We start from the raw sequence: 12,346 nt of genomic DNA on the forward strand, positions 1-12,346 counted from the left end.
AACTGAGAGCCTTCCGCAGCATAGCCCCAGGTGTGGCATGCAGTGGAGGGCAGGGGTTTGTTGTGGCTTCCCCCAGGGCCTGCTCCAAACTCTCCCCTCACCCCTGTCTCCTTAGTGCTCAGTGACCTGTGGCAAGGGCTACAAGCAAAGGCTCGTCTCCTGTAGCGAGATTTACACTGGGAAGGAGAATTATGAGTACAGCCACCAAACCACCACCAACTGCCCGGGCACCCAGCCCCCCAGCGTCTACCCCTGCTACCTGAGGGAGTGCCCTGTGTCGGCCGCCTGGAGAGTGGGCAACTGGGGGAGTGTAAGTAGATCACTGAATCATCAAGTAGTAAAGCTTTGGGATCGAAAGTCCCCCTTAAACACATCCTGCCTGACAACCCCAGGTCGTTTTTCCTCAAGAGACCCGGTGAGAAGCAGCAGTCAGCATCTTGAAATGGGCTGGTTGGGCAGTGGGACTGGCTGGCCAGTGTTCAGTGCCTGCATTCTGAAGCCAGGCAGCCTCTATCTGATGCCTGCTTTGGCCACTTCCCAGTCGAATGACCTTGGGCAAGTGCAGAACTTCAGGGTCTCAGTTCTCTCCTCTGCAAAATGGGTAGTTGTCAAGATGATAGGGGTTAATAGAGAAAAAGCACTTATGTTATAATGACACATCTTGAGTTGCATATATTTTCCACAATTTAAAATTATTTATTTTTTTTTAATTTAGTGAGAGGAGGGGAGGCAGAGACAGACTCCCACATGCACCCTGACCGAGATCCACCCAGAGAGCCCCCTATGGGGTGATGCTCTGTCCATCTGGGGCATTGCTCTGTTGCTCAGCAACCAAGTTCTTCTTAGCGCCTGAGGCAGAGGCCAGGGAGCCATCCTTAGCACCTGGGGCCAATTCACTCCAGTTGAGCCTTGGCTGCAGGAGGGGAAGAGAGAGAGGGGGAAGCAAGAGGAGGAGGGGAGGAGAAGCAGGTGGGTGCCTCTCCTGTGTGCCCTGACTGAGAATTGAACCTGGGACTTCCACATGCCAGACTGATACTCTACCACTGAGCCAACTGGCCAGAGCCACAATTTAAAATTAAACAGCACCTAGATATTTGTCACTTAATAAGAGTTTCAGAAGTGTTAGTTGTTGCTTCTATTGCTAAGAAGTCTGTATTCTAGTCCTGTGATGGGAATCCTTCATTGTGTTAGGGGCACTAGTGAGAATATTTTAAACTGGAGCAGCCCTGGGAAGTCACCACAGTGCCCCTCCCAGCTCCTTATCACTAAGTGTCACTAAGTGATTGGGCAAAAGTATAGTACCAGTTGAAAGTGGTTAGCCTTGGACCTGGCTCCACCATGACCTTGAACAAATTTCTTAACATTTGAGTCTTAATCTCCCCTCTGTAAAAAAAAGAATAATGGAAATACCATTTTAGGGTTATTGTAAAGCTTAAATGAGATTATATATAGCTATAGATGATATAGATATAGATATATGAATACATATGTAACTATGTAGGTAGGTAGGTATACATAAATTTGTCTATATAAAGCTCAGCACAGAATGGGTCCATAGTAAGTGCTCAATATGTCAGTTATTTGTGTCAGCAACAGAGGGTCTGAAATGACTCCCTGTACATACCGTCAGGCCCTGAGCACCATGACACAGCAATGGGAGCCTCCTGGGGCCAACGGCCACATCACTGACTCTGCTCTGCCTTGTAGTGCTCAGTGTCCTGTGGCATTGGCGTGAGGCACAGGTCTGTGCAATGTCTAACCAATGAGGACCAGCCCAGCCACTTATGTCCCATCAACTTGAAGCCAGAAGAGAGGAAATCCTGCCATAACATCTATAACTGTAAGTTGGCCAAATTAAGCCGTCTGTCAGGAGCATGAAGAATGGTGTTTCTCTGTTCATTTGTTTGCCTGCCCATTGACAAGTACAAAATTTATTCTAAAGACATTCTCCCATTTACCAAAGAGCTGTAGTGTGAACAGTTAATTCACTCCTCAGGAGACACGGCCCCCCTGGGGACATCACACGCCATTCTACCTCTCATGTCTTCTAGGTAAGTTACCCCAGAGCTGCAAGGAAGTGAAAAGAGTGAACAGTGTCGCTGAAGACGGTGAATACTTCCTGACCGTCACAGGAAAGCCCCTGAAGGTGAGCATCAGGCATCAGTCCTTCCTGCCCCACTGCCTTTTGAGTGAGTGACCCTGGTTCTCCCCACCTATTTCTGACCTGCCCCCCAGTTGTTTCCGGTCTGCCTTTCAGATATTCTGCGCAGGGATGCAGTCTGACCACCCCAAAGAGTATATGACCCTGGTCCACAGCGACTCTGAGAACTTCTCTGAGGTTTATGGGTACAGGTAGGAGAGCTCAGGCCCAGGGGAACCCCAACTCCTGAGGTCCCTGAAAGTGCCTTCCCATCCTCACCAGAACATTCTCTCTGTAATTTAGGCTGCACAACCCAACGGAATGTCCCTATAACGGGAGCCGACGCGATGACTGCCAGTGTCGGAAGGACTACACAGCGGCTGGCTTTTCCAGCTTCCAGAAAATCAGACTAGACTTGAGCACCATGCAGATAATAAGTAAGTTCAGTGGGGTGTCGTGTGGGGATACATTCATTAGTCCCATTCAGTTAGCATGGTGGCTGCGGCGAAGCACTGAGGATGCGAAGGAGGAGGAGGCTGGTTGAGGCTGAGGCTGCTCCTCGCTGTTCCCTGCTGTGACCTGGCCTGGAGAGAGCCTGGCACAGGGCGGTGCCACCCTCTGCTGTGTGATGAATGAGTGAATGGATGAATGAATGAATGGAGAAGATGGAAGCATATTAAAGGGGCCCCATTGCAGTGGCGAAGTCAGGGAGCATCCCCAAAATAGGACATCAAAATTGAGGCCTTGGTCCTGGCCAGTTGGCTCAGTGGTAGAGCATTGACCTGGCATGTGGATGTCCCAGGTTCAATTCCCGGTCAGGGAACACAGCAGAGGTGACCGTTTTCTTCTCCCCTCTCCTCTTTTTTCTCTATCTCTCTCTTCCCCTCCTGCAGCCATGGCTCAATTGATTCGAGCTTGTCAGTCCAGGTGCTGAGGATGGCTCTGTGGAGCCCCACCTCAAGCACTAAGAATAGCTCAGTTGCAAGCATTGGCCCTAGATGGGCAGAACATTGGCCCCAGACAGGGGTCGCTGAGTGGATCCCAGTTGGGGTACATGCGGGAGACTCTCTCACTATCTCCCCTCCTCTCACTTAAAAATAAATTAATAATTTTAAAAAATTGAAGGCTTGATGTCAAGTAGGAGTTAGCCAGGCACAGGGTACCTGGGTGGGAATAGCAGGATGGTAGCAAAAGTTTCTGAGGGAGAAGAAATAGCTGATACGAACCCCAAAACTGAGATTCGTGTGGCACGGGCACACATACATGGGCATAAAACTCCTTTCATCTGACTGTTGGTTTACACAAGAAAAACGGTGCACAGAATTCCCTTTTTTCCTTTTTATTTTTAAGCTGTACTGTGTCTGGGCTGGTTTTATACTCTGGCCAACACTGCATTTTTGTAAAGACATTAATCATAGGAGTGGTTAAAGACAGCTCAAATAGCCAAACACATTCCCCTGAATAGAGGGAAAACAGAAATAATGAATAATTAATTTTTCCTTATTAACATTATACCCATAATTTTGCAGTGCTTTCCTCTTGAGGTACATTATACTTGATTTGTACCAAGGTATTTTTAATTGCTCTTAGGTAGACTGATTAGGGCCAAAGGCAGAAGGTCTGTAGTTTCTCACCGAGAAAAGGCCCCCCCCCCCCCCGTCCCGCAGCTAAGATCCAGGGTGCCCGCCAGGGCCCTTTCCTGTAAGGACCAGGGGACTCAGACCTCCCTCCCACCAGAATGTGGGGGACTGCAGAAGGATTCCAGAAAAGCAAAGCAGGAAGGTTAAAGCTGCCTCTGGCCCCCGGTCTCAGCAGCAACGGCTTCTGCAGCTTCTCAGGGAGTCCAGACCCTCCTTCCGCGTGCGTGCGCAGGGCCGGTCTCGGGAGCCACCAGACCGCTGAAAACACTAGCGCTGTTTTTATTGGCTTCTTTAAAAAAAAAATTTACAAGTTAGCCGCAAACTTGAGAAACTGTCATTAATACTTTCAAGATGTGGGTCCTAATTGCTCCACATTTTGGCAATAATAGTGCCTAGGCCACGGGAGGACATGGGTGCCTCAGGAAAGAAATCGAGGTAGGTGGGGATGCTGTCCTGCCTCCCTTCCTCGTCCTGCAGCCCAGAGGCGTGGCAGGGAGGTTCACAGTCGTCCCGTTTCATGACGCTTAAGCAAGGAGGTTCACATATTTATTTATATAGGAACTGATTCCAAAGCATCTTGAATCCCTCTTTGGCTTCCATGCTGTGAGGAGACAGTCAGGGCTGGTAAAACCCAGGGAGACACTCTTAGAACCACAGTATAATGAGGAAAAAGCCAAGGCCCATCTGGATCCATTTGCTCACTAATCATACTTTGTTTTTTTTCCCTCTCCAACTCCTCATCATTTCCCTGACCATTCTTCTTCCCTTCTTTTTCCTTGCTGTATCCTGATCCTTCCCTACTTCTTTCTCCTATGGCCACTTCTCATCTCCCTTTAACCCTTCTCCAAACCTCACAGCCACTGACTTACAGTTTGCAAGGACAAACGAAGGGCATCCTGTGCCTTTTGCCACTGCTGGGGACTGCTACAGCGCCTCCAAGTGCCCACAGGTACGTGCGGGAGCCCGTCCCCGGGGACCCTGGGCGGCTCTGTCCCCTCTCCGGGAGCACTTGGGCCCTGCATCGAGAGCCCCTCAAATGAGAGCCCCTCAAATGCTCACACTTCTGTGAGCATTAATCATAGGAGTGGTTAAAGACAGCTCAAAGAGCCAAACACATTCCCCTGAAGAGAGGGAAAACAGAAATAATGAATAATTAAGTTTTTCTTATTAACATTATACCCATAATTTTGCAGTGCTTTCCTCTTGAGAGGAATGTTTCTTAAGGAAATGGTTGTAGCTACATGTCAAACGTCTGCATTCAGTAAAATGCATCTATTACAACAGTAAAAATTAGAAACAAATTAGATGTTGGATAGCAAATGGCTTGATTAACCAAAAGATGGTGGCTAATAAAATTAATATTATGAAGTCAGTGACATGCTGGTAAATGTTTAATGACTGACTCTCCAAGAGAAAGGAATAAACAGCCTTGCTTTGTAGCATTTGCCTATTTCCATGGTGTAAATATCTTTCCCTCACCCTCACAACTAATTATAAGCCATCAACATTATGTCACTAAATGGAGAGCTGGGAAGAGATACAATTAGCTTTCAAAAGCGAGTCCAAGTGTACTCCGACACACCATTATCAGGCAGAGAAGGAAAAATATGTATGATCTCACATATATGTGGAATCTAATGAACAAAGTGAACTGAGGAACAGAATAGAGACAGAGACGGGGTCACAGGGAACAGAGGGACAGCAATTAGAGGGAAGGGGGATGAGCGGATGGGATCAGAGAAGGTGAAGGGATTAGTGAAATTATATATACATAACACAGAGATATAGATAACAGGACAGCAAATCCTAGAGGGAAGAGGAGGAGAAGCTGGGGGGAGGGGTGCAAAGGGGGTATAAAAAGGGACACGGGTGTGGGGTGAGGGAGTTATATTCAGTATTCAGTCGGACACTTGAATCCATGTAAACACAATAAATTAAAAATTAAAAAAAAATAAAATGCAACTTTTATAAAGAGAAAAAAAAATCCTTGCCAATTATGTGCTATAGAAAAGCTCTCACCCTGACTTCAGATATATAAACCATGCAGGGTTCAAACCAAGGAGTACAGATTTATCCTCTTCCACTGTATTCGCTCCTCAGCACTCACTGGCCAGCAGCCCTCCTGCGCACTCCGCAGCTCCACACTTTCTGGCCTCTTTAGAGGTGTGGCAGGTGCCGGGCTAATTTGGTAAAACAACACTCAGTCTTTGCAAGAAGCTTCTTCACTGAGAAGTCAGGACAGGCAATGAGTCAGGTCAGAATTATTCAATCTGTTTCACCTCATGGCACGCGTAAACTAATGACTAAAATTCTGCGGCACACCAAAAAATATATTTTTTGCCGATTATGACAAAAAAAAAATAAGTATGCTTTTGATTCATTCACACCAGACAGCTATTGTTGTGTTGGCTGTTGTCATTTTTAATTTGACAACTTAAGGGAAAGAGGTCAGTGCCCCTGACCAAATAGTCAAGTATTGCATGTTTTAAAAGTTCTTGTGGCACATCAGTTGAAAATTGCTGAGTGTGGTGGTTCCGGACAGGAGGACCTGGGCCCGTTTTTTCTTAGGTTTTCATGAGGTCTTCACAAGGCTGTTGTTAAACTGTGTGTCTGGAATTTTCCAATCTGTCTGTGCACCTTAAAGGTCTGGGGGTTGGGACTGGGCAATGCCTTCCGAATCCCAGGATAGATCTGTGCCTGCCCAGCCACAGGGGCCATCAGAAGACAAACACATCTGAATTTTCTTTCAAGGAAGTGTTTTCTCAGCCCCAAGCTTTAGAAAGCTTTGCTAAATGTCTTAGAGAAGTGAAAAGGAAGCTCTCAGGGGAGAAAGAAAATAAACAAAGGACATAATGGTAAAAAAGGACCTTTTCTCCATGACCCAGGAATTGAAAACATTGAAGTGTAGTTTCTTTAGAGCAGTTGATGACTTCAAACACTCCATTGGTAAGGGTTGCATTTTAACAGCTAATAGATTGGCCCTGTCCTACCTTTTTCAAATTGGTCAGGGTCCTTTCCTTTCTACATAGGCATCTTTGGGGAAGCTTAAGTAAATGAGTTAATTTGCATTCATTTATTTTGATAATTCAGAGACAAATGAATGGATTGATTTGCTAAATCCTCACACTAAAGCAGTACTGAGAGAAAACCCAAAGCCAGTGAGAAGCTCATTTGTATTTTTTCCAACCCATTCTTCAAAGCGTATTGGATGAAGAATTTTTTTCCTTAGACTTGCATTGAGCACCGACTGTAAAGAGGAGAGAGTGAATTTGTCACGTCAGTTGCCCCAGGAAGGCCCTACTGAGGGAGCTGTTCGATGCTGTAGCCTCCGACCTGGTGACTGCACAGAAATCAAAGCAGAAGGACGTGCTCACTGACAGTCTTTTTCTTCCTCTGCTCCATTGCTGTGGCTTTGAGTATTTATTTCTCAGTAGGGGTGGGTTTCTCAAGAACCCTCACCTGAAGTTATGGGTCAGAATATCTTTTTTAAAGAAAATCCTGATCACAGTAGATACAGCATTATTGTCCATTTTTGTGATGCTGGCCTGAGTAGCACTTACTGAGCATGCACTTAGGCTTTAGGCCGCGTGCTCCGGGTCTCTAAGTCAGCCTCGCATTTACTCCCCAGGGCATCCTATGAAAACGTCCTCTGGTTACAGATGGGGACACTGAGGTGTAGATGGGTTGTGTAATTTGTCAGACTCACACAGCTGGTGCTCAGTAGAGGTTGGATGTCACCCCAGGTGTCTGACTACAAATGAGAGATGTAGTTGCCTGGCTGATCTTGTTTCCAGGCAAAATTTCTGCAGTGTTCACTCTTGTCTGAGCAGAGAACAAAATCTCTGTGCAACGCACATCTTCCCCAAACCTTTCTGGGTCATTCAGTGTATGTGTGACTCATAATTACTTTTTCTCTTTTTAATCAGCGACAGAAGGCTGTAGATAAACCTAGCATGCCCTTTACACCCTGAAGATAAGGCCTTTGGGGCAAAGATGTGCCAGACTAGAGCTATCCAGAACAAGTGGTCTTCACCCCTCTGTCCATACTCAACCTTTAGAATGCTGATTGTCAGCTAGGACACTTACTGACCATACAGTTCCCTGAATCAGAGAAGGAGGAAGGAGGAAGATGTGTTACAACGCAGTGTGTCACCGGCTGGGGAAGGGCAGATCTGTGTGTGTGTGTGGGGGGGGTGCTGACACTGGACACCCAGGTCAGGGGCTGTTAGGCTAGAAGCCAGGTCAGCAGCCTGGACCTTCTAAGAGCTGACATCTGAGCAGATCCAGTCTACCTCCTGCAGTGCAGATGGAGCAGGTGGTGTGCCTGAGAAGCAAGGTGGGGAGATAGAAGTGAGAGGGGTCCTTGGCAACAGTGTGGCCCTAGCATTGGGGAGGGGGTGGATGCCCCCCTCAGGGCAGGGATAATGGAGACATAAGGGGAGTGACCTCGTCGGTGATCTCACTGAAGCCATTATGGAGGTAGCAGGGCAAGGAGTGTTTGTGCCTCAGTAGGCCACAGTCAGGGACACCTGGGTATTGAGGCTGCTGAAAATGAACCACCACCAACACTGTCGAGTGCTGTCATAGAATAATTTCCAGAACACGTTTAAAAATATCAGTTACTCTCTGGCAGATAATGAGTTTGGTATATTACGCCTTCTATCTAACCCCTCTTATTCACAGGTTAGATCAAATAAAGTTAATTTGCATATCAGGACCCATTAAATGGAGGCTGGCCCTGTGGCCTGGCTGATGTCACAAATCTAAACGGAATGCAGCCTGGACTTAACTGGCAGCCCCGTCAGAGGAGCAAGCCCGCCCCTCACGGCCCTGCAGCCCCGCGGTGGCTCGCTTACTGCCCCAGAGAATAGGGCTCTCCTTACCTTACGTTTCACAGAAGACTCCGCGGTTCTGAGAGGCTAAAGAATGCGCCCTGGGTTCTCGCTGCCGGTGACAGAACTGAGCTTTCACTTAGGGCTGATTGGCTATGCGTCCCCAGCTCAGGTCCACCTTGCTTATTAAAGCCTTTTGACAAAGGACTCGGTTGTGGGGTGCAGAGGGGAAGCATTCACACTGAGCGTGCTTGTGCGGAACGTTGTAACTCCGAGACTGCCCGTATGGGGTAAAAACCTCCAGGAGGGAGTATGGCAGGTGTCACTGCAGAGTCATTTCGAACGAGCGAGGGAGAAGACAGAGAAAGATGGGGAAAGGGAGAGAGAATCTCTGTTGCACCGCCTCCTTAGAAATAATATGGAAACAGCCAGGCCACGTTTCCAAAGGAGCCCTAGAGCGGCCTAGGAGGCGAGGGTTTTCGGGCCGGGAGGGGGCGGCGCGTCCCAGGGTCCTGGAGCCGGCCACGCGCGCGCCCTGCTGGCCATCTCGGATGCGCGCCTCCCCTTTGAAGTCTCGCCCTGCTGTGCTTAGTACGCGGAGTGCCCCGCGCCGCAGGGAGCTGGAGCCCAGGAAGCTTTGGCAGCAACATCTTGTTAGAACAATTATGCTGTGGCATTTTGTTACTGAAGGAATCTGATAATTATGAGCAACATCAGGATTGCTGTGTTAGGTTGAGAGCGAAGACTTTGAAGTCAGGAAAATGTGAGTTGGACTCGCACTCCATCCTGAAGAAGTTAATCCCCTTTGCTGGGCCTCAGTTTCCCCATCTGTAAAGAAAACTTCCATAGAGGTCTCGCGAAGATGGATGAGACGATACCTGTAAAATTCCTGGCCCTGACCTATGCCCCTACCCCACCCTCCAAAAAAACCCTCAATAATTAGTAGCTATCGTTATTAATTACTACCCGTCTCCCTTCCAAGTTACCTTTTGTTGTATGACCTTTGTTGGGGATGTTGGCACATGGACTAAAGATCTTTTTCGTTGGCCATTTTTCCAGGGTCGTTTTAGCATCAACCTTTACGGAACAGGCCTTTCCTTAACCGAATCTGCCAGATGGATATCACAAGGGAACTACGCCGTCTCCAACATTAAGAAGTCACCGGTAAGGTTGCTGGATAGCTGAGGGATGGGATTTGTTCTCTTTTCCTTGCACTTTCCCTCCCTCCCCTCATTCTCTGCAGCGGTGCAAATGTTCTGTCCCACTTCCTCAAACCATTTTGCAAAGTGTCAGAAAATGTAGGAACTAAAGCAAAGGCGAAGGATGTATAGGTGAGCGGAAGGGAGAGACCCTGTGTCACTACTGGTGAACTCTCCCTGGAGCCATTAGCCTGGGCACGCAGGGTCATTGGAAGGAGCTGGGCCAGGGAGCCGAGAGCAGCGAGAAGCCTAGGGGAGTGTGCGCATCGGATTCCTTGCAGTTAGCCAACATGGGATTCACTTTTATGAACTAGGGGAATGAATGTTGAAGAAAACCTGAAATACATATAAACGGGGCTGAAAGCAAAGGATAATGTCGGTGAAATTTCTGGAAAGAAAGACACTATGGGCTCTAAAATCTGGCTACTCAAGTTGCAGCACGTGCAGATGGGGCATCAGGACCACCTGAGGGCCTGTTGAGGATGCAGTTTCCGGGGCCTCAGAGCCTCTGCAACTGGACAGAGTCGCCAGGTGGCTTGTTCCCAGGAAACAGCATGAAGAGCCCAGACCTCAGTCTGGGTGCATGTTGGAATCACCTGGGAAAGTTTAAAATGCTTATGCCCTGGCCCTGCCAGTCACTGATAGGGAATCCCTGAAGCAGGGTTGCGTTCCAATGTTCAGGAAGGGCAGGAACCACCGCCCTTCACCATTTCCCTCAGAGTTCTGAGAAGTGGGCCAGGAGCCCGAGCTGTGGACAAGTGAGACACTTATAAGAATCTCTGGCCCCAAGACTGCACCAGTCCCAGCTCAGCTGTGACCCCTGCTCAGGGTCCCCTTAGGAATGTGAGGCAAGGACAGAAAAAGGAGAACTGGAAAGACCAAAGTAGGGTTGCCAGACACATTACAAGATCCCCAGTTACTTTTGAATTTTAAATAATGTAATAATGCACATTGGATTGGGGCAGATGGTAGAAAAACTGCGGAGCAGGAAAGTGTTAAGCCCTTCCGTTTAATAAAGTCTCACAGGGGCACACAAGCACACAGGCAGGGAAAACCACTTCTCAGGCAAACAAACAGCAAAAAGGTCCCTCACAGTGATGGGCAAGGCAGTCTACAAACCCCCTGAGTGCAAGCACCGACAGCCTTATATAGGCCATGCACACGTGGCGCTGCCACGTGCTTACTCACTAATCAGGCAAAAAGAGCTTGCAGCCAATAAACCAGTGAGCAGCCTAACACAGCTGCTCCGCAAATAAACAAGGAACATTTTTGACTATGTCTTAAATATCACATGACACACATTCTAAAACATATTTGTTGTTTATCTGAAATTCACCTCTGCCTGGGATTCTTGTATTTTTATTTGCTAAACTCTATCAAGATCAGACTATAAAGAAGCGGATCAATCTGTCCCTCTCCCCCAGAAGAAAAAGAAACATCTGGTTGCAACTTCCCAGGAAAATCCCAGTTTCCTAATCCCTTGATTTAAGATGCCAGGGTTGTATCTGTGTCTGTTAAAAAAACTCACTCCTTGTCCCTAAGCCAATCAACTCTCTCTAATCTGGTTGATTGCTTATAAATTAATCATTTTATATTTTTGCTTTCACGGAAAGGTATAGGGGACAGCCGAGAGACAATACACGTGTTCTTCAGAATGTGCCGTGAAATTTTACCACGCTTCCCTACCCCTGCCCTCCAGGGTCCGTACATTGTTTCAGTGACCGAGAGGGACAAAAACATAACTTCTCAAAATATGGTCAGACAGGAAGTGTGATTATGTAGGAAGCCATGATTATGTAGGAAGCCATCTCTAAACTGTAACATAAGTTTCAGTTCTTTGGCAGCCAGAGTCAATATTGCAGTTTTACTTGCTGAACTAAAAATAATTACAGCCAGGAGCTCCACCTTGTGGAGGTAATGATTACTACCTGGGCCAACATCATCTGGCTGTTCCCCAGACCTTGGGGGAAGTTTCTCTGCCAGAGGGAGTTGGTTCCACATTTGCCTGTCAGCATTTTTTTTTTCTTTTCTAAATCTTGGTGTTTTATGACAGCTCAGAGAGCCTGAGCTCAAAATTAATCTCCAGGGTGTGTGAAGCATTGTTTACTCCTCCCCTGGAGCCAGGCCTGAGAATATCAAGCTGCAGGCAGCCCCTGAGATGCAGCTCTTTGTCTCTGACCTGCTATGCTGTCTGTGGTCCACAGAGCCCCATCCCCTAGGGATAGCCATGAAAATAGGCCTCCACAGCCAAAGGTACTTGGAAGGAAAATTATATTTTATTTATTTTTTTCTTGAAAAATCACATTTGAATATTAGAGTTTGGGATAAAGTATAGAAGATGGGAATTTTTATGACTTTGTTCAAACCAGCATTCCCCTAAATCAGTGGTTGTAAAACCTGAGCCTGCAGCAGCGCCCCCTCCAGGACTGACTGAGACACAGCCATGGGAAGGGCCCCAAAATGGACACTTCCAACAATGTCCTAGGTGATGTTGATGTCCCTGGCCTGGGACCATACTTTGAGGACCGCTGATGT

The 12,346-nt window shown here is 47.5% G+C and overlaps 1 protein-coding gene across 1 annotated transcript in view; it reads left to right on the forward strand.

Annotated features, from left to right (window-relative positions):
- Positions 1 to 12,346, forward strand: part of ADAMTS9 (ADAM metallopeptidase with thrombospondin type 1 motif 9) — a 175,809-nt gene that overhangs the window by 151,857 nt on the left and 11,606 nt on the right. Inside the window, exons 32-38 of the mRNA XM_066244506.1 lie at positions 116 to 310; positions 1,708 to 1,840; positions 2,052 to 2,146; positions 2,258 to 2,352; positions 2,444 to 2,577; positions 4,638 to 4,729; positions 9,672 to 9,776. Of these exons, the coding sequence (XP_066100603.1) occupies positions 116 to 310; positions 1,708 to 1,840; positions 2,052 to 2,146; positions 2,258 to 2,352; positions 2,444 to 2,577; positions 4,638 to 4,729; positions 9,672 to 9,776 (849 nt within the window). The remainder of the gene's footprint in view (positions 1 to 115; positions 311 to 1,707; positions 1,841 to 2,051; positions 2,147 to 2,257; positions 2,353 to 2,443; positions 2,578 to 4,637; positions 4,730 to 9,671; positions 9,777 to 12,346) is intronic.

Source organism: Saccopteryx bilineata, chromosome 10 (assembly GCF_036850765.1).
Source record: "Saccopteryx bilineata isolate mSacBil1 chromosome 10, mSacBil1_pri_phased_curated, whole genome shotgun sequence".
Classification (NCBI taxonomy): domain Eukaryota; kingdom Metazoa; phylum Chordata; class Mammalia; order Chiroptera; family Emballonuridae; genus Saccopteryx; species Saccopteryx bilineata.